Raw genomic sequence first — 26,124 nt, 5'->3', positions numbered from 1 at the left:
CCTGTTACCTTTAGGACAGGTATTGGGGTTATTCTGCCTGAGGAAAGCCCAGCAGGGAACCTGCCTGTGGAAGGTGAGATCCTGGAGCAGCCTGCCCAGGGATGGGCATCCCTCAGCAAGGGGCACAGCCAGGCAGCAGAAGCCAGGCACAGGCTGAAGTAACCGGTGGAAAACATTCCAAGTCCGGAGAGGCTTCGCAATAATTTCCACATTCCGTAATTTTTCTCAAGAGGGGAAGAGAGGCAAGCCTGGAATAATTACCCACACAAGCAGCCATTGAAACGTTCTGTGCTTCGAGTACTGATCGCTTACTGTACTTAACAAGACAATTTTGGCTCTCGGCACATAAAAGCAAGCAGTGATTAAAGCTCTTGTTTGCAGGATCCATGAGCCAAAGCACAAAAGTCTGTTGCTAGATCCAAATGTGGGCTTGGCAAGCGGCTCCTGCATGGGGAGAGAGCCAAGGTGGAGAGGCTGTGCTCAGGATTCCCGGGGCTGCAGTGCTGCTCCCCCATCCTGCCAGCTCCAGGTCTGTGGGGGGGCCTGTGCTCCCAGCCCTGGGATTGAGCTGGGATGTTCTGCAGGGAGTGGAAGGTGTGGAATTCTTTGGGGCTGGGAGAGTCTCCTGGGTGGGGGAAGGAGCGGGTGCTGGGCTGGAAAAAGGGTCAGGGGGTGTCTGCTTCTGTCTCCCTGTGGAGCAGGAGAAGGTAAAAGGCCCTGGTGTGTGCAGGCAGTGCTGCAAAGTGAGGGGCTTGGCTGGAGGCAGAGCCTCTGCCACCTCGTGCTGCCTGGATTTGGGAATCCCATCCTGGGGATTCTGGGTTTCCAGGGTGTGTCAGACTCCTGCTAAACTGAAGGAGCTGTTCCCTGCTGAGGAGCCGTTGTGATATGAGGATTGCCCACGGGTAAAATGCTGAGAGTGTCCTTTGTGCTGTGCTGGGCACCACCCTGCTGGGAAATGCTGCCCTGAGATGAACTGGGACCAGCAGGGCCAGAGCTCACAGCAGCACTGGGGGCATTACTGCAGCATTTGTGGGGATCCCTGATCAGGGGCCTTCTCCCAGCCTGGCTTCGTGGCTGACACATGAGTCTGGTGAAGGTTATCCCCTCTGGGCAGTGAGATTTTGGCAGCAAAGCCCAGAGGAGCTGGCTGTGAGTTCCAGTCAGTCCCACAGGTACCCTGTGGTGCTGAGCTCTCCCCTACACCCAGGGCAGGGTTTGCTGCAGCACAGCCCTGTCTGAGGGGCTTTATTTTACCCTGAGGGTCCTCACGCTGCCGTTGTCAGTGGTGTGAGTGTCCCAGGGTGGAATCTGAGTGCTGATGTCCCTTCATGGCTCTGCCCTGGGCTGCTGGGGTGAGCTCAGCCTGGGGGGGCAGAGGGAGCTGGGAATGAGTTGGAGCCAGGACATTGGCATAAATCAGCCCTGTTTGGTTCAGAGCAGCTGTGTGATTGTCAGCAGGTCAGGATCTGGTTCAGATCTTGCTCTCTGCTTGTTAAGCTCCTGTCCTTGAGGACAGTGTGGCTTCACCTCGGAGGGAAGATAAACGAGTCCCAGTGTAGCAGCACTAAATCTGTTTGGCCTTGTGCTGGGCTTTCCAGGGCTCTCTGTGCTGCAGGACAGGGAAAGCATCCAGGGAAATCCTTGGGACAGCTGAGAGCTCTGTATGGAAGCAGCATGCAGAGTCCCCTCTGGCCTTTCCCCTGGAAAAAAAGCAAGAATTCAGATGCTGAATAAATTCCACAGCTATTACCTATGCTAAATGAGCAAGTGCTTACACAGGGCTGTTTCTGCTGCCTTCTCCTCAGCCACCAGACCAGATCAGGTCCTTGCAGAGAGCTTGTGTTTCAAGCAGTGGCCTCCTGGCTGTCCTGGAGCACTGAGGGTGCTGTGGAGGTCCAGCTCCTGGTGTGCCTGTGTCCCTTGTGTGCCTCTGCCCCAGCTTGGATCCATTTGAGCAGTTGCTTTCTGTTCAAGTCCTCCTGGCATGAACTGGGAGCACGCCGTGGTGGGCAAAGGTGTCCTGAGGGATGTCCCTGCAGCACCGGCCATCCTGCCAGCCCAGGGCACAGCTGCCACCAGGACCCACTTGGCAGCTGCACTTGGCTTTCTTGGCTTCATTTAAGATGGAAAAGAGCGTTTCTGGAGCAGATCTGGCAGCGCTGGAAGGGCCCTGGCAGGTGGGCAGCCCTCGTCCATGGCCCTGCTCTCTTGGATGAGTTGTGCTTGTTAGAATTATTTACTGCATTGGTCGATAAACACTCTGGGCACTGGGCTGTATTTCATGAACACCACACTCTCCATGTGCCTGCTGTTGTATTTCAAGAGCATAAATAACAGTGGGGCAGCAGCAGAAATTAAAACCAAACACACAGAACGATTTACACCCAGAATTTTTCAACACAGAAAGGAAGGGGAAAAAAACCACCCCTGGGCTGTGCCCCTCACTCAAACCTTGCTCCTGCCTTTCCTGGGGTGCCTGTGCCTCTGGCTTTGCTCCTGCCCCCAGCTGAGGGGATTTTGGCTGTTTCTGGGAAGCCACCTGCTTTGCCCACATCCCCTTGCGTGTGGGGACACAGTGCCAGGCTGGCCGGTGCCACGTGCCCTTCGAGAGCCCCCCTTGGCACATCCCGCCTGCCATCGGCGCTGCCACCCCGGTGTTTGTTTTCCTAGGGAGGGAAACATCCAGCAGCATGTGCTGCAGTCTCCAGGTTGTTTGTTTTCCTTTAAAATGCAATAGAGAGCTAATTAGATGAAAACAAACTCTCCTGGAGAGCGGGGTTACTCAGAGCAGGCAGCCAGGGCTGGTTCCCTCCCCTCTGGTAGCGTTTAAGCGTTTCCCCCGCATGGGTGACGCAGCCGTTCCTCATAAATCAGCCGAGGTAGGAGCACATTTGCTCCCCTGGCTTTGAAGAGGCGTCAGATCTCCGAACAGAGGCTTCTTGCTGGGTGATCCTCTGGGGCTGGTTCTCATTTCCTTGTAGGAGGTGGGTCTGGAGCCCATTTTGTGCATTTGGGAAGGCTGGCAGGGGGGGAAGGGGGAGGGAAATGAATAACTTTGCTTTGTTGACAAAAAAAAATAAAATTAAAAAAGCCTCGACACCACGAGCACTGTGCCCCATTAACGTCCCACTGACACAATTATTCACCAGGAAGACTCAGATATTGATTTGGCAGGAACTGCACGTGCCATGGTTGGGCTGAGGCTGATTGGATCCATAATCTCCAAGTGGGCTCCCTGCTAACCTGGGGTTGAGCTGAGCCGGGCTAAGGCCACACCATTTGCTGTGGCTTTCACCCCTCTGGTGTCACCGCTGGCTTTGCCGTGTGCCCAGAGCCATCAGGTGGTGGCACTGAGGGCTGTGCTGCTGTTGGTCCTTGGGAAGGGCCTCTGGCAGCCCGTCTTTGGGGAACCACCTCCCACGGGATGGGGGTACTGGGAAGGGCAGCTCCTGTGGCCAAGGAGTTGCATCTTGTGCATTTTAATAGATGAAAAACTGCCAAGGTGAGGCATCGAGTGCTCCAAAAATGGAGGTTTCCTGTTCAGTTCTGCCCAGTTTTCATGCCTTGAAGAGAAAGTGCTAATGCACACCGGTGGCACAAGGCATCCATTGCTGTCCCAACCATGCTTGTACCCCTCCCAAATCTCTCCTGTGCCTCTGTTATCTGGGAAGGGCTCAGAGATGTGTCCCTGAAGAAGCTTCAGCTCTTTACCTTGCTTTAAAACGAGGCATTTTCATCACCTCTGGGTGTGCCTGGGCTCTGAGGAGCTGGGCACTGAGGCTGGACACCCTCTGGATCCACCTGGGAATGACTCGGCTGCTGCCCCGGGGGAGCACGGTTGGCTGCAGCCAGAAGCGCTGCGCTCATCCCGGCAGCGAGAAACTCCCAGGAAGAACTTTAAGGAATTCATCTGGCAGGTTTGCAAAGGTAATGGCAACGAGAAGGTGGAGCTGGAACATTTCTGGGGCCGTTTGCAGCGAGAGGAGCTGGCAGCAGGCGAGCTGCTGAGTGAGGAGCCGGCGCTGCCATATGGAGCCGCTCGCTCACGGAAAGCTCAGCCGGGGCCAGGGCTTGGCAGCCCCGCACAGAGCCCTGTGTGGGAATAAATGTTACTCCTCGCTGCTACTCGGGGTTGCAGGATCCGCCTGCGGGCGGAAAGAGCCGCGATTTGGCCCCGCTTCAGGGGAGCAGCACGCGAGTGACTCCCCAGCTGAAATCTTGCGCTTGAACTCGCTCTCTGCTGGGTCTGAGCTTTCATCTGGCTTGACTTTTGTGCCTTGGATCACCCTTGGCTTTCCCAGTGGAGGCGGCCTCCTGTGCTCCATTGAGTCTGTCTGAGGCAGGAGGTTTGTGCAGGGGAATTTGGGATTTGCTGAGGAAAGTGGCAATGGGGAGGCTGAAACCGGCTGGCAGGGCTGTGTCTTATTTCTGGTGATAAGAGCAGGCAAGGGGGAGGAAGAAACTCACTGGAATTGGAATATTGGGCATTTCAGAATGTTGAAGTAAAAAAAAGCCCAATCAGATTTTAAGCAGAAAAAGTCTGTGGGAGTTTGTAGTCTCAAGGTCCTCCAGAATCTGAGCATGGGAGATGAGATGAGGAAAGCATGAGGTGCAGGACTGAAGTCACTCTGCTGCTCTTAGATGGGAGATGCATTGGAAGGGAATCAGACTTGAAGTCTGTAAGTCCCACACCCACCCCTTGCATCCCAGCCCTGTTCCCTGCTGCCTCTTTTGAATCACGGGATTGTGGCTGCCTGTCCCTGGCAGTGTCCAAGGCTGGGCTGGACAGGGCTTGGAGCAGCCTGGGACAGTGGAAGGTGGGATGGGACAGGAGGAATGGGACTTTGTGAGCTTTAAGATCCCTTCCAACCCAACCCCCTCCAGGATTTATCCATGAGATGGGATCCTGACCTGCCTGTTCTGGGTTTTCACCTGCACAGCACCAGCTGCTCTTCTGCTCCTGCCCTGATCCTTCATGGAACTCGAGCTGCAGTGGAGCTCCACCAGGGACACATTTGGCCTCCAGCCTCCTCACACAAGGCCAATTCCCCCTTTCCTCCCACAAACAGGGAGCTCAGTGCATCAGGGAGCCCCGTGACTCGGGACAGCGACCATGAGGGAGAGCTCCAGAAAGGAAACGCTAATGGAGAGCGAGACAAGAGCAAACCCAAAAGAACAGAGGAAACCCTTGTTAGATCAGGCTGAGCCAGGGTGTCTGGAGGTAGTTAGAGCTGTACAGAACACAGCAGTCTGTAATATTTTATTCCAGGGATATATATTTCCGGGACAAGTTGTTAGATTGACCTCTAGTGTTCATTTTCTTAAGGGAGAATTCAATGATCCAGTCCCGTTTTGATCAAGTCTCGTACCTTTGCACTTTGAACAGGCTTTGAGGGGAGGTTTTGTTTTTCTAATGGATAAACCCTCCAAATGTCAGTGTGGGTCTGCAGGAGTTTTCTAACGAGCTGCCTGACAGGCAGCCAGGAGGGCTGTGGAAATGTTGACACACGATTCCCTCGGAAGGGCTGGATGCAGTCCTGGCTCTCGGAGCACTGGGAGCCCTGCCACCAGCAGGCCGGGGCCAAACGCTCAGCCAGGAGATCAAAGGTGGATTTGTGCTGGAAAGTTTAGCTTGGATGGGCCCTTTGGATTTCTCTGGTGCTCCCTTCACTGGATTCTGTGGTGAGGGAAAAATTTGATTTATTCTAAGATCCCGGTTTTCTTTTACAGCAACCCCCATATGTCTTTGGGAATTATATCCGAAGGTTTCCTCCTTGTGAACTGCTCATGCAGGGATCAAGTTTAAGGCTGGGTTGGAAACTGGAGGTTGGAATGGTTTTTCCCAGTATTGTCACTGGGAGATGCTCATTCCGTGTGTCCTAATTGGTACTGCTCAGTCTCATGTGTCTCCAGCTGAAATCCAGATATAATTTGGGTTTGGTTTCATGGATTTGAATGGCTGGAAGTGTCTGAATAGCAGCCAACAATGCTAAATATCTTCTTTTCTTTCCCCCTCAACGCATTCTTCCTCTGTGTCAGGGAGCTGTCACTAAAACTATTTTTAATTGTTGTGTGTTTTAATTCATGATGTTTTGTTGGAAAATATTCATCACTTGTTTGCTCATAGAGGGAGGAGGAAATTCTGGTCTTGGGGAAAGTGATGAAAATCCAAGTCATTTCACTAAGCTCATATTATTTTGGAATTATGTGCAGGAAAAGTTATTCTCTATAGCCTAAAGGCTTTAAAATTTTTTTTAATTTCTGTCGTCTCAGTCAAGTTGAAGAGCAGACTGAGGGCTTTAAATGTTGGGCAATCAAAGCTTGAGCTTCAAAAAGGGAGAAAATTGAAGAAAAAAAGGCTTGTGTCAGTGCTTTCAAGCAGTGAGTTCCTATATGGGCATCTTATCTGCCTTTTTAATAGGAAACCTACACAGGTTAGTTCTGGGATAAGTTTATTTGCTAATTATACACTGAAAATGAGCTGACTGCTTAGTGATGATCCAGGAGGTCTCAGATGTCAGCTGTGGTGTTCCTGTCGGGCTGTCACTCTGCCCTGGCACCCGAGGGGAGCTGATTTTGGTGCAGGGGCTGGTGCCGATGGCTCCTGTTCCTCCCCGGGATGTGCCACATCCTTTCCGTGACATTCCTGCTCCACCACTGCTGCAGAAGGGATTAATTAGTGATGGAATCATGAGGAGCTGAGCTGGCTGATGAGCAGACATCATGAGTCTGGGAGGGAGAGCAGCAATGCCGTGCCAGGCTCCAACCCTGACAATGCCATTCCCTCCCTGGCCGTGGGCACAGCAGCTACACGGCCCACAGAGATTTACACCTTAAAAAAAAAAGCTTTTTTTTTTTTTCTTTGCCAGAAATGGAGCTTTTCTTGTGCAGAGAGAGCTGCTGGCATTCCCAGCAGAGCCCCTGGCATGTGGTTCTGTTTGCTCATGCCCATGTTGGGGTCTGGGCTCCCTGCAGGTTCGTGCTGCTGCCACTTGCACCAGCCTCAGGTCTTGGCATCTCCCTGGCCCCAAGAAGGCAGAATTAACCCAGAGGAGGTGGGAACCAGCCACAGGTCATGTTAATTTTACAACAAGGCTCTGGATTGTTGTGTTTTTCCATGCTGCAGGTGGTGGTGCTCCCAGTGAAACAGCACAGAGATGGTTCCAGTGCTGGGGACCAGGATGGGGGAGAACCAGGCTGGAGTGAGAGCTGAACAAAGACTGGGAGAAATTTAGAATAAATGTCCCTAAACACACACTGAGCACCTGTTGGCTGCATCAGCACCTGCATTGCTGCTGCTGAAGATGTCCATCCTCACTCCATCAGCACTCTGCCAGTTCAGGTATCAGCCAAAACCACTGAACACTGAGCACCTTTAATAATTTGCTGCTTTTAATGCATTCAGTCAGGCCAATTACATAAAATTACATGTCTGCTCTCTCCATTTTACCAGTTCCTTTGGTCCTAAGGATGTATAAATATTCAATGAGCCCTCTCAGTAAACGCTGTGGGCAGCAGAAAATGAACAGAGCAAATATTTTTATATTGCTCTGGGTTTGGAAATGATTTCTGAAATGTCCCTGCTAGTGCTGGACTTTCTTCCCCTGAACTCAAAGCGTACTGATGGTCACGTAACAAACTGCTAAAGTGAATTACGAAACGGCATTTGCACTGCTCGGCCATGCCAATGAGTGTAATTTAAATAAATCTATTCATGAAGGCCTAATTAGCAGGGACCGGGCAATTTGCAGCCGTGTACGGGAAGGCTCTGCCCATCGCAGGCGGAATCGGCAGAGCGCTAAGTGCCGCTGGAGTGCCGGGGAGCTCAAATCACTTGGAGATTTCAGGGATCAAGCACTGGATCAGAAAAGCACTGAATTAACACTGGTGCTCTCCCGCGGGGAACTGGTGCTGGAGAGGGGAGCTGGTTCTGCGTGGCACATGGATTTTAAGAAACCTCTTCTGGCCTTTCTCTGGCCTCTGTTTTCCCAGTTGTGCAAGGGAGATAACGATGCTGATTTCTTTTTGAGACCACTTTGAGGTCAGCTGAGGAGGAAAGGTTGAGTAAAGCAGGATACAAGTTGAATAACATTTGTTTTTACAGATGCCCTCCGGTGTTTGTATTGAAAGTTCCTTGACTGGGAGAATCAGCTGGCATTGTAAATCAGCGGGATAAAGGCAGGTTAGACATTTGTTGGTTATAAACACCAAAAAAAGGTGTTATTTGTTTGCAGTAACCACAGAAGCCCCTGGCTGTCCCTGAGGTGCCATGTGCTGTGTGAATGGCAGAATTCTCAGTGTCACCTGAGACAGGTACACCCATCAAAGGAGTCCTCGGCTCGGCATCTGCAAGGCAGAAATTCACCATCTAATCAGACATCTCAGAGGGAAAGAACCGGGTCTCACTTTGTCCCCTGCCTTTGTGCCTCCTGTCACGATGGCCCTGATAACGTCTTCCCAGCAGGAGCTATCCTGGGAAAGTAAAAAGCAGCTTCTTTTTTTTTTTTCCCCCCCAAATGTACATTGAAAATAGGAGTGGAAGCAGCCCACAAAGCCGAGGAGAGGCACAACAGCACCCTTGTTCTGGTGGCTTTGAAACGGAACAAAGGCCTGGAGGGGACATGGCAGGTCGGGTTTCACCTGCCCTTTGTGCCTGTGGGAGAAAAGCAGCTCCACCTGGACAAAACCCTCTGGAAGTGGGGACCTACCCATGCACAAGATCCCTGCGAGGCTCTGCTGCAGCAGGTGCTCGTGTCCCACCTAAACCTTGCTGAGATACTGGACCAGCTCAGCTCCTGCGAGCCCCTGGGCTGTGGTGCTGGTTTGTCACCTTCTGCAGCCGTGGGCACCCCACAGGTCTCATTTCAGGGATTTTTTTTCCCCCCGTTTTGCATTGCAGTGGTGGCTGTAAGAATGAGCCTTGTACCTTTGCCAGCATTTCCCAGCCAGTGTCCAGGTTCTCCTTCCCATTCCATTAGGATCCCATCACCAGGCTCATTGCCTTCTGCTTGTTCATTAGCTTGAGATAATGAAAACAACAGAACCGACAGGAAAAAATGCCATGTTCCGTTTAGTGGAGACATCAAACCTACGAAACAAAATTAGATCCATGGATCATACTGTACAAAAGGTGACCTAAAAAGGAAAAAAAACCATGCAGGCTGTCAGTTCCTTGGCATCCTGTTTGTCATCGGCATGGGATAATTATCGTGGATTTTTGTGAAGCAATAAATAAAACAGCACAGGTGGGATCCATTTTCAGCTGTTTAATTGAAGAAATGAAAAATCCTGTAATACAGAGTCAACACAGAGAATTAGTCAGGCTACGCTGAAAACTTCCAATAGCCAAGACCTTGGGGTTATAAAATTACTCATCAGGAGTAAAGTTTTTTATGATGCAGAAGTGAATGGTATTGATTTTATAAAATATAATTTTATATTCAATATAAATGGAGAAAACAGCTCAAGCCAGCCTTGTGCAGAGCCTGAAAATATAGGACTATTGGGTGTGAATCAATACAAATAATATCTTTAAACCAGAAATTTTGATTCATTTATAAAATACAGGCTGCAACTTTTTTTCCCCTTATAGCCAACACTAAAAAAAAAGGAAGCGCGGAATGGTTCGTCAAGAGATTTCTGCCACTTGCTTTGTCTTGCTGGTGCATTTATATTTGTAGAATGAACCTGATTTTAAATTCCTGATCTGGTAAGCCACAGATTCACAGGATGATTTGGGTTGGGAGGGACCTTAAAAACCATCCAGCTCCACGGGCAGGTACCCTTGGATCACCCCAGGGTGCTCCAGCCTGGCCTTGGGCACTGCCAGGGACCTGGGGCAGCTCCAGCTGCTCTGGGCACCCTGTGCCAGGGCCTGCCCACCCTCACTGGGTACAATTCCAGCCCAAAATTCCATCTAACCCTGTTATTACCTCCTCAAACGCAGCGACTCCAGGCCTGCTGGAGATCCTGCTGAGCGTGCCGGGATGGGAGAAGGTCTCCCCTCAGCCCTGAGGGAGGAGGGGGCGCGGAGCCCTTTTCCCGCCACTGCGCCGGCGCCATCTTGTCTCCTTCACGAACTGAGGGCTTCAGGGGCGCCTGAGGGGCTGAACAGTCCAGGAGGAGACTGAAGGGTCCAGGAGGAAGCTGAAGGGTCAGTGAGGGGCTGAAGGGTCCAGGAGGAGGTTGAAGGGTCAGTGAGGAGGGCACATGAGGGGGCACATGAGGAGCTGAAGGGTCCAGGAGGAGGCTGAAGAGTCAGTGAGGGGCACTTGAAGAGGTAAAGAGTCCAGGAGGAGGCTGAAGGGTCAGTGAGGGGCTGAAGAGTCCAGGAGGAGGTTGAACGGTCAGTGAGGGGCACCTGAAGAGTCCAGGAGGAGGCTGAAGGCTCATTGAGGGGCACTTGAAGAACTAAAGAGTCCAGGAGGAGGCTGAAGGGTCAGTGAAGGGTCAGTGAGGGGCTGAAGGGTCCAGGAGGAGGTTGAAGGGTCAATGAGGGGCTGAAGGGTAAGTGAAGGGCACCTGAGGGGAATGACGTGTGTGTGAGGAGGTCCATGATGGGTTGAGGAGCACCTGAGGAGGTTGAGGGGTCCCTGAGTGGGGCAGCTCTGCTCCAGCTCTCAGAACCCAGAGCTTTTAAAATCCTAAATGGCCATTTTAATCTTCCTCTGCTACAGGTGTTCCGGCGCTGGTTCCTTTGACAAGACCCGGCTGGTGTGAGGTACAGCAGGTAACAATATTTAACTTCTTCTGAGGTGAGAATATTACCCTGCCTTGGAGGGATGCTGAGGTAATTTTCCTACAGAAGGAAACATAAATTCTTCCACCTAATGGGATGGGAACAGGTTTGAGGGCCCCATTGTTCAGTGGTTTCTGTAAGACAAATTTGGGCTGTCTCTCTGTGAGAGCGTAGTTTAAAATGCTCTTTTAGAAAAATTGCTTGGTTCTCAGATAACTGCTTATTTTTCTTTAAAATGTAGGCTTATTTGTTCTCTAGTTCAAGAGACCTTTATCCTAATGCCTGATGAAATGGTTAACAATTCTCACATGAGGTTCCAGGTATAAAGACTATGAAAGCCATTCAGGATTTTGTTCTAAAGATTGTACAGGCATCCTCTGAAAAATGTCAGCAGTTCTCTCCTATTAAAGGTTATTAAGATTTGGACAATGCCACGGGTCCTTTTACAACAAAAACCAGATTCTGACAACCATTTGTTAAGTATCTAAATGTCTCTGAGGAACCCATGAAATAATGAGGTATTCAGAGGGTCTAAAAAAGCACCCATGGCCCCACTTCAGCATTTCTGGAGAGAAATGGGTGCTCCCAGGGCTGGGCAGTAAATGCCATGTTGGCAGCCTGAAAAAAACTGGGTTTTATAAATTTTATTTTAATAAATTCACAACTTTTCTATTTTGAGAAGGGCATAAACTCACATTTTAAAGTAGCTTAATATTTAGTCCAAAACCTCAATTAAAGGTGCTTTGCAACCCAACACTTCTCGTTCCTCACATATAAATTGCCTTTTAAATATGAGCTGCCTCATTAATTCAGTTGGGCTTCCCAGAGAGAAGGAGGGTAAATATTTTTCAGAGCCTGGTGCTAATGGAGCCATTTAATGATGAATAATAAATAAAAATTACAGGCCTTTATTTGAGAAGCTTAGGTAGAGCTGTCACAGTAAAATTCATAACTTCCATCGCCAAATCCAAACAATAAAGAATTGTCTACTTCAGATGGCTTGAAATGCCTCTTATTGAAAACAGATGCCATTAGGTCAAAACATTTACGTTAAAAAATAACTTGTTATTCTCACTGTGAATGGCCTTAAGTGATTTGTTTGGATTTTTACAAACTCTAAGTCAGTTTCCTCCAGTTTCAGATAAAGAATGGCTCATTCTCGTTCAGCACGGGACTTTGTTGCACTTTCAGATCTGCATCCAAACCTTGCTCGTCCTGTAAGTCTCACAGCCTTTTGTTCCCAGATGAAATTGTATCTGACTGTCTTACATTACTGCAAAATTATGTAATTGATGTGTATTTAGGTACTGATAGCATTAGTGCAATCGTTGGGTAGAAAGGACCTTCCCTTCTTTGTGTGCAAAGCAGCAAAATGAAAATTGATGCTGTTGTTGTCCACAGCCCGTGGGTACCACAGGCACAGATATTGACCGGGCAATTCCATGTATCAGAGGCTCCTTTGTAGCACTTTAAATGGATGCTGAATTAGTGAAGACATTATTAAAGACATGACAGAGTCAGCATTATGCAGCCACAATCATCTGGGACCTCAGCAGTCTCTCACGGCACGCTGGGAAGGCAGGGTAAAAATCTCACAGTTCCATGGTTGGTTCTGTTTCTTTGGGGTTAAAAAAACGGGTTTGCATAGGATCACAGGTTGGTTGGGGTTGGAAAGGAGCCTAAAGCCCACCCAGTGCCACCCCTGCCATGGCAGGGACACCTCCCACTGTGCCAGGCTGCTCCGAGCCCAGCCTGGCTTTGGGCACTGCCAGGGATCCAGGGGCAGCCACAGCTGCTCTGGGCACCTGTGCCAGGGCCTGCCCACCCTGCCAGGGAAGGATTTCTCCCCAGTATCCTAAGCCCACTCTCTCTTTGGAGCCATTGCCCCTTGTCCTGTCACTCATCCTTTGTAAAGAGTCTCTCTCATGGTTCTTGTCAGCTCCTTCAGCCCCTGGAAGGCCACAGTTAGGTGACCCCAAAGCTTCTCTTTTCCAGGATGAGCAATCCCAATTCTTTCAGCTTTTCCAGTCATCCTGGAGCCTCTTCTGGACTCACCCCAACAGCTCTTTGTCCTTCCTGTGCTGGGACCCCAGGGTGTCTCACCTGAGTAGAGGCAGAATGTCCCCTCCCCTGCCCCAGGAAGTCCTGATGTTCCTGGAAAGAGTGAAAACATGGAGTTTTCCCATTCGCACCACTTTTTATTTGGGACGGCACAATTTATTTTCTCATTTACTTTAAACAAATGAAAGAGGAATCACAGAAAAGGGATGATCTAAGAGCAGTTTTCTATCTCCTTAGAGCCATATTGATCCAAACTGATCTTCAGCAATGCTAATCTAGCCTGTCATTCACAGTTCCTCCCAAATAATGATCCAGTTAAAAGCCTTTATTTTACAAATAAAAGCTTTTGTTTTACAAATAAAACTAATCTTGAGTATTGCAGTTAGCAACGCACGGCAACAAAAGGATTTTTATAAAATAACTTATGATAGAATGATCAGTGTGTGTTGTTTTAGGCCGTTAAAACAGCTGAACACACAGTTTGAAGTATCAAAATGGCACGGTTTATGAGTTTGCTGTTTATTTTAAAAAGTGAAAGAGATTCAAGTGTAAACGCTTGCAGCATGTTCATGAGTTGGTTGAGCAGCCTCAAGCAGAGCTTTGCCAAAACAGGCACCATGGGGGGGTGTTCCCCTCCTCTTTTGGGAAATGAGTGCTTGGGCAGTTGCACAATGAGCTGATCAAGGAAATGATCTCTGGAAGTTTTTCTCCCTTCCTCAGTCCAAAATAGTTTCCAGCCAGATCAATTCCTTCTGCCAGCTCTCTGTGCAAGCTCAGGGTTGGAGACACAGAGGTGAACACATTTATAGCAGGGCCAGGGCAGAATTCTTTGGGAAATGGGATATTTACACCAGAAATTAGGCACAATCAGCCTAGTTTCTGCAGGCACTCATCCTAAATGTCAGCTCTTTTGACATTTGGTGGTGATATAAGGGGAATGCTGCACTCTTATTTAATAGATGATTTTTTTTTTTTTCTAAATTAAGGAACAAAACCCAAAATAGAAAAACAAAATGCTAATCAGACTCACTGCATGCAGTGGACATGAAGCATTCAGTGTGGAAGGGGGATATGACAGTGCTGTACACAAGTGGCCTCTTCCTGAGTGTGCCCATCCCTGCAGGATAAGGCAGGTCCCGTGCTCCCTCTAGTGATCCCCAGGAAACCGCAGAGCTGCTTTTTGAGCTGCTGTCGATATGGCTGCAGTGAAGTCAGGCAGGTCACGCTGCTTTGGGAATATGTACAAAAGGAATCCTGGCTGGTTATTGAACTGCAGCCCTGCCCTTGCCAGCTGCCTCTGGAATTCTGCTGGAATGGGAATTCTGCTGGAATGACTGTCCCATTCCAGCTGCCTCTGGAATTCTGCTGGAATGGGAATTCTGCTGGATGGCAGTGTCCCAGACTGTCAGAAGGGCTCGTGTGAAGGAGCTGTGGCTGCCCCTGGATCCCTGGCAGTGTCCCAGGCCAGGCTGGACCGGGCTTGGAGCAGCCTGGGACAGTGGGAGGTGTCCCTGCCACGTCAGGAGTGGCACTGGGTGGGCTTTAAGGTCCCTCCAACCCAAACCATTCCAGGATTCTGTGAAGTGGAGTTGAGGTGGGATGCTTCATGTTTTGAAGGATCCTGGCAGTATTGCACTGTCAGTCTGTTCTTCCAGCCCTCATCCCACTCTGACTTTCCTTGCTGACCTCTGAAATCCCAAACCAGCACTGCAAAACTCTTGTCTGACACCAAGGACCACCTGAAACACAGCAAGAACCCAGCACACAGCTGTTATATTATAGATAGATATCTATATCTACATGTGTGTGTTTGCTCCCAGTAGTTGTGTTTGACAATTGAGAACAGGATGTTTTTACATAATGGGCACAGGTTTAGCAAAGCAGAATAACATTGATTTTGGTCTGAATCAAGAGAAAAGCTGCTTGCCTCAGCTCCCTTGGAGTCAGTTGAAAGATAGCAAGAGAGAGGCACCTGTAGGAATTTAGGCTGCTTGGCTGAGGCCAGGACAAGCTCCTGTAGGTGCACACTGTGGCTGAGAGCCAGGAAACCTTGGACACTTCACTGTACAATAAATCCTACCCAGGCTTTCCATGGAGCATTTGAGGAGATCTGAGACCTGTGCAGAGAGCATGAAATAACAACATTGCTGCCTACCTGAGGAGAGATTGCTGTAGAACAGCCAAAATTGTGAAGGTTTGGGGTGAACTTTTGTCCTCCCATTTTCTTCACAAACAGAAACAGATGCATTTCTTTTAATACTTTTATTAGTCACAATTTTTTCCTAAAGTAAACTTGTGTGTTTGTTTTACTCTTTAGCTCATAACGGTACTGTGGAATAAATAGATTAAAATGATTACCAGCCAGAAATATGTTTATTATCATCAGCAGAGTATAATTCCATGAAATCTAATTCATCATCTACATCTGGGTTTAATACTTGTACTGTATAATCTTTTTATTTTTCAGAATGTAATCGGGGTGGTTATTGGGAAAACAGATGTCAGAAGCTTTCCAGACCGAAAAAGTACAGTCCCTTTAAACTCTTTTTACTTCATTTTCTTCAACGGTGTAATTTGGCAGAGATGACTGAAATCAAGATTTAAATGATAAACAGATTTCTCAGTATAAAATGGATAGAATAAAAATGCACCCAAAAAAATGGTGTCTGTTTGAGAAGCAAGATGAAAGAGAAGCATCGGTTTGGCTGAGCCGTATCAATTAGAAATTGGAAAAACTCTGTCATGGAAGTGTTTCATGCTCTGAAGATGGAACCAATATGAACCCACTCTTCCACAAATACTGCTGGGATGGAGCTGGTGCCTTCATATTTGTTCTCTCTTAAAACAGAAATGTTGAGGACATGTCCTGTGGAGTGACACAAGTAATTTCTGGCCTGAGTTAGCAGCAGCTTCATCTGAGACAAAATCGGAATTGTATGTTGTTAATAATGTTAATTGGAAATTGAAACAACAAATTTACAGTCGGGGTTGGTGCAGACACTGCCAGGAAGCACCTCCAGCCCTGGAGAGCCATTCCAGCTCCAGGAGAAGGGCTCAGTTTTTCTGCTGCCACTGGTTCCTGCTGAGCTGCTGGACGGGAGAGGTTTTAGGGGAAAGTCATCATTGTCACCTGAAACTGGTGTCACCTAGTGCAGAGCCCACAGACAGGGTGTTGGTGTGTGTGCTCCATGGGCCTGCACTCAGGGCACTGGGGGATCACTCGAGTTTTCCTGGGTAATTTAGTAATCCACTGCATCATGCTGTGATCCTGGAAAGCTTTTTTAGTTCCCTGTATGAGACAGGGCAGGGATGCAGACACCAATATCCTGGATTTTCCATAGCACTGGAAACACTTTGCTTTATTCAGTTGGACCCCCTGGCAGTGACCCTGCAGCCTGGGCCATCAGCTGCTGCAGAACTGGGGCTGCGTGTACAAATGAGCCCTCCCCGTGTGACAGCCCTGCTGTCACCTCCTGCACCTCTCCCTGTTTCATCTGAAGTTTGATCACAGCAGGAACTGCAGCCCATTCCCAACCACCACCGTGTTCCTGCACCACCTGCTGGCCTCTAGTGGGAGAAAATTCCCACTAAAATCCGGGAAAACCCCAAAATAGTAGTTTTTATACACATATTCTAGTTAGAAATCAAGCTGTGCTGAGGAATTGCTGCAGCCCTGTTTATTTTTGCAGACATTGGCACTGAAAGATACACCTTCAATTTTACCATTCGTGATTCCCCAACTTACTTCATTAATGTCCAGTCCTGGGGCAGAGAAGAGTACATCAGATCCCTCTCAGAAAGCTTCAGGGTTGGTGACTGTGGTGAGTTCATTTTAATTTATTTGTTCCCACCACGTTTCTGTTTGCATGGCAATCAGGGTTGTGCTGGTGGCTTTGCTGTGTTTTGCTCTGAGGACTCACAAACAGCCTAATTGGAAACAAATTGTTCAGTTCTGTTCAATACAAAGAGGAAAGGAACAAGATTCCAAGGATTTCAGCTGAAGCCCAGTAAATATGTCAACAAAGGAACCCACTGAGTGCAGCAGCTCAGAGCTGGCCTGCAGTTAATCAATGTCAAATTTTACATTATATTGAGGTCTTTAACATGATGAAAAATAAGCTGTAAAGCTGTTTGCTGTTTGTCTTCCCTCAGTTACAGATATGACTATGATTGCTGATAAAACCACAACAAAAATCCTGTATTTATTTACAGGATGCACTTTTATCTTTTTAAGTTCATAGAAAGATTTTGCTACCTGGGGTTGTTTGGGTAAAACTTGTGAGCTTACAGAGTGTACACACAAAAATATCTATAATTGGACCTATAATCAATTTCTAACATTACCTATCAATGCTTTATTCTAGTTACAATTGAAAATCCTTTAATTCAGTCCAAGGAAGCAGAAAGAGAAGAAAAATTCAACCCTGTAACTCCTAGGTAAATTTAAAGCACGGAGTGGTAGTTCATTCTAGAAAGATCAAAGTTAAGACTTGCTTTAATTTCCAGCCACAGTAAATTGGTAGAAATTTTTGGTGTTTTCTTCCTGTGTAGCTGTACCTTCTTCCTGTGCTCAACAATGTCTGGTCAAATCTCAAAGGAGAATATATTTAATAAATAGAAGGTCATAAAGCAATCATGTTCTTTGTTGCTAAACAGAGTAAATTTCATTATTTGAGTAAAATCTACAAGAATTTTTGTACCTTTAGGAAAAACTATAATGGAATAAAGTTGTTTTTCATATGAATTAACATTTTATAATGTTGAAACCTCAGTGAGTGCAGTGCTGATCCATGGGATTTGTTCTGTTCTAGTGGCTACAAATTATTGCTCAGTGAAAATCACTCTGTGGTTAAAACCTCTTCCTGCTACGACACAGACACCAGGCTCCTGGCCCTGCTGCACCTGCCTGTCAAGGACCCTCAGGATTATTATTCCCTGGGGGACATCGTGGCAAATGGACAAAGCCTCCATGGGAGAGTCCTCAATGTGCTGGCAGCTGTGATGGCAGTGAGTGAGGAGCATTTCTGTGCCCTGCCACGAGTAACTTCATTGTAATCTGTGTAAAAATGTGGATTTTGGGCTGTGGTGGCACTGAGTGAGGAGCATTTCTGTGCCCTGCCACGAGTAACTTCATTGTAAATCTGTGTCAATGTGGATTTTGAGCCTCACAGTGGCCAGGACTGCATTTGTTCAGCTTGGCAGCTGAGTGACAATAACCACACACACCCTTTGATGAGGTTTTTTTATCAACAAAATGAAGGGGAAATTAATTGATCCCATTTTTAGTAGTCTATAGTATCTTTCTTCCCTTTTCTAACCGTTTCTAGGTTATGAATTTTATTCTCCTAAACACTGAATAGAGGACAAGTGACTTCTTTTTCTTCTTCAAGGTTGGGGAGCCAAAGTATTTTATAACTTCAGACAAAAGGAAAGGCCAGAGGTGTGAAGTAAAGCTGTATGATGAAACAGAGAGGTCTTTCCCAATAGTATGGTAAAATGTTCTTTAATTCTTTAAATGTTCTTTAATTCACTAAAAAATAATGCAAACATGGGTGAAGAAATTAGCTATAACACACACTAATTAACTATAAACCCATCTTTTAATTTAAATATATTGTTATTTAGGAGGCAACTGAGATGAGGCAGCAATGTACACAGAAAAGAGACTTTGAGAAGAGATTCATTAGAGTGGCCTTATATATCTTGTGTAGTTTTATGGCTTGCTGACAGCCTGCTGGCTCATGGATGGCAAAATGAAGCTCAGTTCCAAATAATTTCTTTTTTTTTTTTTTAATGTGGACATTTGAGCTAATTCAGGAAATGACTTTTAAAACCAGCTGCAAAGGCTGTTGTGTCTCTTCCACAAGCAGCAGGGCAGGAAAATGAAGAGCATGATCCATTTTTAAAACCAAGCAGAATTGCAAGTGGAGTGGAAACAGGTTAAAATAGTTTTGAAATATTTAAAATAACGCAGAAACATTTTGATGCGACTCTGGCTGTGTTTTCAAACTCTGTCCTGGTTACAAACACAACTCCACCCAGCCCATCCCTGCTGTGAACAGGGGAACCTTTGCATTTTGCCCCCAGTTTGTTCAATAAACTTGTGGCTTTTCCAAGTGCAGGGGCATGTGGGGGTGTGGGTGTTCCCTTGCCCTGGGGTCGCTGTTTGGTGATTAAAAATTACTTCAGTGACCTTTGTTCCCTCAGGGGAAGCAGGCAGCCAGCCCTGCACCGTGGGCTGGGAGCTGTGTTACCTCCAGGGATGTTTAACACAACTCACAGCCACAAAACCAAGAGAAGCAGCTCTGGGGTGAACCCTTCCAGCCCAGGGTTAATTTGGAAATTAACTCCTCCATCAGCTCTCTCAGTGCTGGGACTTGGGCACTGTCAGGGGATTTCAGAGCCCAGCAGGGAAGAGGTGCCTGGGAAATATCAGATGAAAAGGAAATATCTTAAATCTTTTTCCAAGGATTAAGGAGAAAACCCACCAGAACAAATCTGTGCTTTGGCTGTGCTCTTGCCAGTCAAATTTAGGAGGAGCTGAATGAGATTTTATCAAGAGACCATGAAATTACCATTTTTGAGGGATGTTTCTGACCTCACTCCAGTCTCATCATCCCCAGCCACAAAGATCCCAGTGTTGAACATCTGGCCTGGGGATCTGAGCAATCAGCCTGGCCCAGCACAAACAGCTCCTTCAGCTGGGATTTGCTTAGCTAGAAATGACTTGGATAAAAGCTGAAATACAGCATTTTCCCAGGTATATTCTGCATTTAGGCCCATCTTTATGTTATCCTGTTTGGGATAAAGCAGGCACAAGGAATTTCAGTGCCACGTGTGTCACAAAGGAGTCGTGTCCCCTTTGGCCAATTTTATTACAGCCATGTTATTTACTAGTTTAGTACTAAACACTTTGGGTGCTGTTTCAAAAATGTTTTGTTTAATTTAGCTGGGATAACGAATCCATCCAGCTGGCACAGAGTTGGATCCCCCAAGAAACAGGTAAACCAGTCTGGTTTATGGTTTTATTCAAGTTCTTCATGTGGCATTTATTCTCCAGTAACATGGGGGTGTTTTTCTGCACAGTTATATTTGCATCAGATGTGAGAATCAATTTTGACAAATTTAGGAACTGCATGACTGCAACTGTGATATCCAAAACCATCATTACAACGAACCCAGGTAAGAGCTGCTCAAGTATTTCTTTGCCATTAATAATTATTCTAGGCTAGAATGCATTAATTAATCTATTGGAACTGTGATTTCTTCTGCCTGCTTCTCACAAAGCTCCCTGCTTTTTGTCTGCTATGTGATGACCAGTGCCTTTGGCTTCTACTTTTATTTTATTTTATTTTATTTTATTTTATTTTATTTTATTTTATTTTATTTATTGTTAGCAACCTTCATATGTTTATTCCATGCAGGATTAACAGTTAAAATAAAAAAGAGAAAAGCAAATCTTGGCTAATTCCAACGTGTTTGTACTACCAGAATAAAAACTTGTGAAATGTAAAAATGCAGTGACTTTGACATGCAACATATAGTGATAACTTTACTGTTCTTCAGAAACAGCAGAAGCAAATGTTCTCTTCAGCTTCATCAAAGAGAGTGCCCAGGCAGGAGCTCTGCCCAGCCCCGTGAAGGAGCTGCCAAATGAAACCATTAACTGTAAGTGTTTGATTTTATTTACCTGCACAGTGTCATTTCACAGTGCAGCTGCAAGAATTCCTGCTCTGTGTGTTCACAGAAACAAAAGTCCAGCCTGGCTGGGTGGGTGAAGTTTGGATGGTTTCTTGGGGCTGTCCCTTATTTTGTCTTTGGGTATCTTCAGCTGACTGTGCCAGCTGCAGCCTGTCTGGTGGGTTCCTTCTGTCTGCAACCAGTTTGGAGAAGTGAGGGGGAAAACTTTTGCCAAAAACTCATTTTGGAGGATACAAAGATTAAATAATAGATATATTCCTGATCTGAGTCCCTTTTACTTTTTTTTTTTTTTTTTTTTTTTTTTTGAGGGGAGGCTTTACTGCTGCTTTAAATCTCCTTTTTATTGCCTTAACATCCACTTTTGCCATTGCTCTTCGAATAATTTCTGGCTCAGACACACTTAACTTGTCTTTTAAACTTGTAGTGGAGGCTGTAGTGGATGTCTACACAGTGGAACAGCTGAAAGAAAAAGCTCTCCAGAGTGATGGGAAGCTGGAGCCTCTCCATGGAATTATTTATGGCTACATTTCCACCCTGGACATCGACGAGAGCGTGTCCAGAGTGCTGCGCAACAGATGGTGAGCAACTGCCTGCTTGGAGCGTGCTAAAACTGCTTGTCCCTCTTACCCAGACCAAATGACATGGAGCAATATTTTAGTCCCATCCCAGAGAAGAAATAAAACTCTTCTGGAGGATGCCATGTGGGGTTTTGTTGAGGGCTCTTTGTGCTCCTGGAGTGAAAAAGAAAAGGTCACTTTGTCTCAGATGGACTCAAGAGTTTAGGAGATGAACAATTTTTTTAAGTCTCTTGGGAAATCTCAGTCTAGAAAAATGTTCCAGGAAGAACAAATTGCATATCTGCAGGAATTCTCTGCTTGTGTTTCAGCTCAGTCTGCAGGTTCATCGTGAATGAGGCCTCAAACACCTGCACCTTCTGCAGTGACGTCTCTCCAGAGGCCAAGTCCACCTTTGCCAGCTTTGACATCCTGGTGGATGTGACAGACCACACAGGCACCCTGCGCTCCTGCTACCTGGCTGACTGTGTGGCTGAGGACACCCTGGGCTGCACAGTAAGGGGGGCTTGGGCTGCTCCTGCTGAGCTCAGCTCTGCTGAGTTACAAACACCCGAAAATGTTCTGTGTGTGTGCTGGGTGCAAGAGTGACAAAAATGGCATGGATGGGTATGGTTGTGTTCGAGGGTCCCAGGATGAGGGAAGAGATGAGAATCTTGACTCCATGTTTCAGAAGGCTGATTTATTATGATATTATACTAAAATGCTGTGCTAAAACTATACTAAAAAGAATAGAAAGAAAAGGATCCTTCAGAGGGCTGGAAAGGAAAAGAAAGGAATGAATAACCAAAATCTTGTCACTGCTCACAGCCTCGATACAGGTGGCTGTGACTGGTCATCAAATGAAAACAATCCACATGGAGCAATGGAAGATGCACCTGTTGGTAAACAATGTCCAGACCACATTCCACTGCCACCAGATAGTTAATTGTTTACATTTCTTTTCTGAGGCTTCTCAGCTAGAACAGGAGAAAAATCCTAGCAAAGGATTTTCTTAAAAATATCATGGGGATGGATGGATGGATGGATGGATGGATGGATGGATGGATGGATGGATGGATGATGGATGGACACACAGAGCTTGGCAGAAGTTGGAAGTCAGCAGATGCCAACAGGAATTGTGTTCAGTGTAAGACTGAACCCAGTTCAGAGCATTGCTTTTCTGAGAACATGGAAATCCCTACCTCTGATTTCCAAACACCCTGCAGTTTATCTGGTTAGTGTGACTGTCTTGGTATACATCTCATACCAAGCACTACATTAAAACAGAAAAATACAGCCTAAAAATTTGTAAGATGTTCTTTTCATCATAATTTGTTGTGGAGATGTTTTAGCTACCTGCTGAAGTGCTCTGTGGTGTCCTGTTAACAGGTCCCTGAATTCCTCATGCTGGAAGAAGAGCAGAACACTTCTCATACCAAGCACCACATTAAAACAGAAAAATACAGCCTAGAAATGTATAAAAATTTGTAAGATGTTCATCATCATTCGTTGTGGAGATGTTTTAGCTACCTGCTGAAGTGCTCTGTGGTGTCCTGTTAACAGGTCCCTGAATTCCTCATGCTGGAAGAAGAGCAGAAGACTGCACTGAAATGGCAACTCCTCTTGGAACGAAGCAAGATTTACTTCAAGGTTAGTATTTAATGTTTCATTCAAAACAGGAGCTGGTTTTCACTTTTAAACTTGTCCTTTGGGGCAAAACTCTTCTTACTGTCCCATCTCCCCTTTCTCTGTCCCTATTTCCAGGACAAAATGAAAGTGTTTGACTTCAGCAGTGACAGGCAGATGGCATAACTGTGTACTCACACAGGAAATAATGCAAATAAATCTGTCAAATGTGCTGTGTAACAGCTGAAAATAATCTGTCAAGGTGCTGTGATAACAAAGATCCTTAATTATTTTTCCAGGTTACTTCATCACCCAATTGGAGAACTGGACTAAAAGTGAATCTTCTTTCCTGCAAACTGGCAGATCCCATAGAGGCCAGTCAGAGCTGCTTGGGAAGAGACTGGAATTATTTATAAATGCCAGGAAAGGCTTCCTTCACTCTGTTGTTACAAATGGAATTCTGCTGTTGTTGGGTTTTGCCAAGTCTGTTCTGATGGTAAAGGAGGGAGGTGCATGTGACAATACCCCTAAGTGGGCTTCTCAATTCATATTTTTGGGTGATTGTACTTTAAAAAGTGTACTTGGGCCTAAGCTTAAATGTTAATTCTACCAAATTCAACCCCTTTTAAGGGTGCTGGAAGATTTCCTCACTCAGCTATTTGAAAAAATCAGAAATAACAAATAGGTTAAATGAGATTTGTTGAACTTCTGTGGTTTTAACTGCTTTGCTGCTTTTGTGTTAAAGAAATAAAGACCCCCTCCTGAAACACTGCCTGGGTTTGTGCTGCACCTTGCTGAGGCCAAACATGGAGCTGTGGGCAAGAGCAGGGCTGATTCTCTTTGGGCAGACTAAGTCTAATTAGAGCAATCAATTAGCAGTGACCTCTGACAAGCAAAAATCAAGCTGAGGCTGTAAGCAGGACTCTGTTCACCAAAGCTGGATTTAAAGAACCCAGGTATGTATGTTGTCCCTTCCTCCATGTATTTTGTTCCCTGTTTTTAATATATTTCTGTCCACAGCTTCCCTCCTGCTGGTGTATTTGTCCCATCCTCACCTCCTGAGCACGCTGGGACTCAGCTGTTTCCAACAGAGACAGATCCCCCAGCCCTGCTCTGGCAAAGGGTTTTAGCCAGGACACTCTGGGGAACTCTGATCCCCCCGGTGCCTCCCCACCCCTTAAAACAACATGGCACAGAGAAAACCCCACAGAAACAGGAAATCCTGACAAGCAATCCCAGAGTGCATCCCTGGCTCAAGGGTGGCAATAAAGACCCCAAAAATGCTGCCAGCGTTGGGTCGTCCCTCTTGTGGCAATAAACAATTCAACATTTCCCAGCCATAACAATTCCCATTCTGAAGGGAATGTTTCCAGTAACTTAATCCCAACTCTGTCAATACCCAGGGCTGGAGACCAAACTGCAAATGATGCCCTGCTGCTGTTGCCAGAGATGGGAATGTTGGACAGGCAGGAGGAAATGCAAACAGTACAGACACTTAATTCCATCCTTCCTCTTCCAGAACTCTTCACCCTCATGGCTGTTTTAATTCTGGAGAAATTCTAAAGGAATTCTTCAATTTCTTCTCCCATTGTGGTGTGCAGCACTCTGGACTGTGCTGCTCTCACAGAGCTGCTTCTCTTTGGGAGACAGGATTTTTCTGTAAACTCCCCACTTTTAAAAGCAAAGCTTTTCCTAGCAGTTTTTAAGATCTGGCTCTGACAAATGGAAGCGTTTAGCTTTGGTGCTTTGCATTTATGTAAAACAAAAACCCAAATCCATCTGTTTTTGTTAGAAATGAACCAGTTCTGTGCAACCTTTGAAAAATCTAGGTTTTGATGTTTGCATGGGGAGGATTTTTTAAATTACATTTTACAACTTGCTCTGTTGAATTGAAAGAGAACTCGCTGTCATGCAAACCGGTGGGGAGTGCTGGAACAGCTGCAGCTGGGAACTGGGGAAAGTTACCCAGTGTGGCTTTTAGCAGCTGGAAACACTTAAAACTCCAACTGCTGCACTGCACTGGGTAACAGCAACTGCTGCAGTCACAGTTTTACTAAAAATACATTGAAATCAGTCAAAAGAAAAGTTTGGTGGTGATCTTTACCCATATGCTTCTTTATTCTTGATCATTTTGCATTATTTCACTTTTAGAACATATTTCAAGCTCAGTTTAGGAAAAAAACAGATCTGCCAAACATCTGGCACACTTCCTGGTGCCTCTGCCCCCTGGAGTGGGAAGAAAAGCCATCCTTCTTTAATTTGTGTGTTTGAAAAAAGCAGGGAGGAATCACAAAACTAATCCAAAAAATCAAACATCTTTCTCTTGTAGAAGAAACTTTGTGAAGCTGCAGTTCTTGATTTAGGGTTCCACATCTACACATAAACCTTTGATTCTCCACAGCACGGCTGAGCCTTAGCTCCTACATCATCATTTGAATTGTTTTGATCAGTAATTTTTATTTTAAGGCTATGCTCAAAGCATCAGCAGAAGAGAAGCACACACAGCAGGACAGCCAGGCCCATTCCCCTCTCCAGTGTCTCCATTGCCAGTTCCCAGGTATGGTTTTGGAATTAAATTCTGGAATCTGGAGCTGCTGGGCTGGAGTCCAGGTGTGCTGCAGCCTCCATGGAAACGGGGCTGTGGCAGTCAAACACCTTTTGGGTTCCTGGGTTCCGTGCCCTGTGCCACCTTGAACCTCACGGACACCACATCCCTGATCCCCGCCTCGATCTCATCGTTGGCCTCCACGGACCCCACTCCTTTGGGAGACCCCGTGAGAATCAAGTCCCCTTCTTCCAAGGTGAAAACGTGGCTGATGTAGCTGATCAGGTAAGGGATGGAGAAGATCATGGAGGAGGTGTCCCCCTCCTGCCTCAGCTTCCCGTTCACCTTCAGCCAGATCTGCAGCTTGTGCGGGTCCGGGATCTTCTCCTTGGGCACGAAGTCACTGACGGGGCAGGACGAGCCGAACCCTTTGGCCAAGGTCCAGGGCAGCCCCTTCTTCTTGCACTCCTCCTGCGTGTCGCGGGCCGTCATGTCCAGGCACAGGGCATAGCCCGCCACGTGCTCCATGGCCGCGTCCCGCGGCACGGCCCGCGCCCTCCGGCCGATGACCACCCCCAGCTCCACCTCGTGGTGCAGGTTCCGGCAGTAGTAGGGCCGCACGATGGGGGACCCCTCCCGCACGTAGGCCGAGGAAGGCTTGAGGAAGAAGAGCGGCTCGGCGGGCAGGGCGCTGCCCATCTCCTTGGCGTGCTCCGCGTAGTTTCGCCCCACGCACACGATGTTCCTACCCCACTCCCAGAAGCGGGACAGCGGTTTGGAGCTGCCCATGGCCGCCCTTGCCGCGTCCTTGCCGGGCCCCGCACGGCGCCGCCGCTTCTGCCGCTCCTCCCCCGCGGAGCGAGCGGGCGGGCCGGGGGCCGGGCCCGGGGCCGGGC

At 47.1% G+C, this 26,124-nt stretch overlaps 2 protein-coding genes across 2 annotated transcripts; one reads left to right on the top strand and one right to left on the bottom strand.

The window, feature by feature from the left end:
* The first annotated feature begins 11,889 nt into the window (after positions 1–11,889).
* MEIOB (meiosis specific with OB-fold) lies at positions 11,890–23,220 on the top strand. The gene is made up of 13 exons (XM_041401963.1): positions 11,890–11,958; positions 15,270–15,327; positions 16,492–16,623; positions 17,167–17,239; positions 17,614–17,809; positions 18,193–18,293; positions 19,752–19,804; positions 19,889–19,984; positions 20,369–20,470; positions 20,928–21,081; positions 21,390–21,573; positions 22,621–22,707; positions 22,983–23,220. The coding sequence occupies exons 1-13, from the start codon at positions 11,890–11,892 to the stop codon at positions 23,097–23,099; spliced, it is 1,422 nt and encodes a 473-aa protein (XP_041257897.1). The 3' UTR covers positions 23,100–23,220.
* Positions 23,221–24,777: 1,557 nt separating this feature from the next.
* On the bottom strand, positions 24,778–26,100 carry FAHD1 (fumarylacetoacetate hydrolase domain containing 1). The gene has a single exon (XM_041401964.1). It carries the CDS (start codon positions 26,015–26,017, stop codon positions 25,331–25,333), a length of 687 nt encoding a protein of 228 aa, XP_041257898.1. The 5' UTR covers positions 26,018–26,100; the 3' UTR covers positions 24,778–25,330.
* Between the last annotated feature and the right edge of the window lie 24 nt (positions 26,101–26,124).

This window comes from Onychostruthus taczanowskii, unplaced genomic scaffold (genome assembly GCF_017590055.1).
Source record: "Onychostruthus taczanowskii isolate IOZ18803 unplaced genomic scaffold, ASM1759005v1 scaffold19, whole genome shotgun sequence".
Classification (NCBI taxonomy): domain Eukaryota; kingdom Metazoa; phylum Chordata; class Aves; order Passeriformes; family Passeridae; genus Onychostruthus; species Onychostruthus taczanowskii.
The sequence above is the reverse complement of the archived record's forward strand: the minus strand, read 5'-3'. Positions and strand labels throughout refer to the sequence as shown.